Here is a 3,000-nt window from a genome sequence, read left to right as displayed (position 1 = left end):
CCTTCGATTCTCTTCCCGAAACTAATCTCTCTCTCTCTCTCTCTCTCTCTCTCTCTCTCTCTCTCTCTCTCTCTCTCTCTCTCTCTCTCAATAAAGCGCCATACTCCATCCAAAGACTGGACAGTTGGTTCACTTGAGGTATTCCACGCAAGATGGTTCCCTCTACAAGAAATTGTCTGACTTTAATGTTGCAGAAACGATGGCTCTATATCTCTAACGGTAAGAAAGATCATGAGCGACACATCCATTCCTTCCCGCAAAGAGAGAGAGAGAGAGAGAGAGAGAGAGAGAGAGAGAGAGAGAGAGAGAGAGAGAGAGGGACGGGTGACTGGAATAACGAGAACATGTCCGTTGTTTACGTCAGTTATTATAGAGGGTGGATGTGATTTGGTTGTTCAGTTTCGGAACAACAGTTTTCATAAAGAGCGACTCAAAGACCGCTACCTGTTACGGAGAAGACGCTTATGTAAGAACTGTGAAGTGCTGATATATATTCAATATTACTCTTGCATCTCTTTGCGTCGTCACGGATGCTGGGGAATTCAGGACATAATAATTTAACTCCTATATCTATCTATATATACATTTATATATGTGTGAACATTATTATATTTACTCAAAAGAATCCAAAATAGTAAACATATAGAATATTCAATCAATATGAAAACCTAAATTTACCCTGATTTGGTTCGCATATTACCAGGTTCATTAACAGATTTCCAAGGATTCTTTTCTGTTCCTTTCATTCAATAAATCGAGAATTTGCGTTGTGTTCATGTATACAATTTAATTTACCATATCCTGTGATCGTATAAAATCATTGTTTGACCAGAAATAGATTATTTATATTTATTACTAACCTTAAAATATTTATTGTAAAGTTTCCTATCCGGCAATCCGAAGAATAATCCTATTCATTTTACAAATGCCTGCCAGTAACAATATCTATAGTGCATGCATGCCCTTCAATATTATCACCTCAACAAAACACTTATAAAATCGTAAACTTAGCTGTAGCACATGATGGTAAGAACTCCTCTCGAAGCTGTGTTAATTCCTTCCCCCCTACTTTACGAGTTACCGTAGGGTAACAATGACCCTTACTGTTACACAACTGAGCCGGTACTGTCCGATTCTAACTCAAATCAGTCAGAGCTGACTGAAGTCCACGCATGCGCGACCCGCATTCGCTAACGACAATCCTTAACAACTCGTTAAAGATTGCTTAGAGTCAAACAACCATTGAGTGTATTTTACTCTTCAAAAAACACTTGACACAAAGAAATATTATATTATTACAAACAATTCAAAACAACTTATATAATTTTCTACGCATCCCGCATTGCATAATGTTCATAATATTTCCCTTACAAAATAAAAGATAAATGACTGCTTACTGGTCTTTATAAATGCACTATCGTGATTCCATCTTGAGTCACGATACACTCCCAGCAAACAGAAACAATATTTACAGTTATAATTGTCCCGCTTGAATAAGGGTTCTTCTGGCCTCAGTAGCCGCCTGTGCCGTTTTCCTGATTGGTCGGGTGTTCTTGTTATCAGTTTTCTCAGATATGACAACATCAGTCTCTTGCCATAATTCCAAAGGATATAGCTTGACAACAGGTCTCATTACCTGACCTTGTGGGGTTTTTAAAGTAACCACGCGTAAGACATCATCCGGTCCCACGTGTAATTTGACAATCTGACCGAGCTTCCAACGACTTCTCGGTCCTTCATCGTGTATCAACACATCATCTCCCATTTTGGGCCAAAATTCGTGTCTGATTCCCACCCGATGAGTTTCTCGGAGAGAAGTTAAATATTCTCTCTCCCACCTTTTCCACAGGTCATCACATTTTTTCGTGATGTACAAAAATCGCTTTCCAACATCCTTATTTTCTCCATACAGAGGATCCTTAGTTTCATCTTTCCAATCTATGACTTCCCTAGGAAAAGATCTCAATCTACGTCCTAAAATCAAATGATTGGGCGTCAGAATATCCAACTGGTCTAGATCTCCCGGAGTATATCTTAAGGGTCTGTCATTAATAATTGCTTCAAGTTCAGTCACAACACAGGAAAGTTCATTAAAGCTGAGAAAGGCCTGACCTATTACCTTCTTCAGACATGTTTTCAAAAGACCAATCAATCTTTCCCATATAGCTCCAAACCAAGGTGCTCTGGCTGGTATGAACTTCCATTTACATTCGATAGCATTCAGGTGTTCTTGCACTAAGGAACTTTCTGCCATGTTTTTCAAATAATCTGAAGCCGATACAAAGGTAGTAGCATTGTCACTTAGCATTAAAGAAGGAAATCCCCGACGGCTACAAAACTTTCGGAACACCATAAGAAACGAATCGCAGGACAGATCTTTTACTAATTCGATATGGATTCCTCTAGTAACTGGACAAGTAAACAACACAATATAGGCTTTTTCAGGATTTTGATGTTTCTCCTTGGTTAACAACGCTCCTGTATAATCTACCCCTGTAACGCTAAAGGGTTGTTTTCTCTGCACCCGAAATTCTGGCAATGGTGGAGCAATATTCACACGGTAGGGTCTCCCTTGTGTTTTCTTACAGATTATACAATGATGTATTACACTTTTGGATAATTGGCGAAGCTGTGGGACCCAGTATTCCTGTCTCACACTTGCCACGGTTGCATTTACTCCCATGTGAGCTTGTGAACAGTGATGCTCCCTTACTATCAATCTTGTGAGAAAACAACTTTTTGGCAGCAAGATTGGGAATTTTATTTCCGCCGCCTGTGCGACATGTTCCAATCTTCCTCTGCATCTTATAATACCTTCTTCCAAGAAGAGATTCAATTGTACTAATAAGGTCAATTTTGAAACTTTATCCCCCCTTTCCAAAGCTTTATATTCTTCCGGAAAGTATTCCTTTTGTAAGAGTATAATAATTTTATTTTTAGCTTGTTGAAGTTCTTCCAGGGTTAAACTTCCAATTTTCCTACAGCCAGTTGATTTGCAAT

At 38.8% G+C, this 3,000-nt stretch overlaps 1 protein-coding gene across 1 annotated transcript; it reads right to left on the bottom strand.

Moving 5' to 3' along the window:
- Positions 1-1,474: 1,474 nt before the first annotated feature.
- Positions 1,475-2,683, bottom strand: LOC136852769 (uncharacterized). The gene has a single exon (XM_067127666.1). The coding sequence runs from the start codon at positions 2,681-2,683 to the stop codon at positions 1,475-1,477; it is 1,209 nt and encodes a 402-aa protein (XP_066983767.1).
- Positions 2,684-3,000: the final 317 nt, after the last annotated feature.

The sequence above is a fragment of the Macrobrachium rosenbergii genome, chromosome 26 (assembly GCF_040412425.1).
Source record: "Macrobrachium rosenbergii isolate ZJJX-2024 chromosome 26, ASM4041242v1, whole genome shotgun sequence".
In the NCBI taxonomy this organism is placed as follows: domain Eukaryota; kingdom Metazoa; phylum Arthropoda; class Malacostraca; order Decapoda; family Palaemonidae; genus Macrobrachium; species Macrobrachium rosenbergii.
Note: the sequence above shows the minus strand (reverse complement) of the source record. Positions and strands in the feature narration are given on the sequence as shown.

Coding starts and splice junctions, on each gene's coding strand:
- LOC136852769 (XM_067127666.1), bottom strand. CDS start 2,683: ATGGGAGTAAATGCAACCGTGGCAAGTGTGAGACAGGAATACTGGGTC.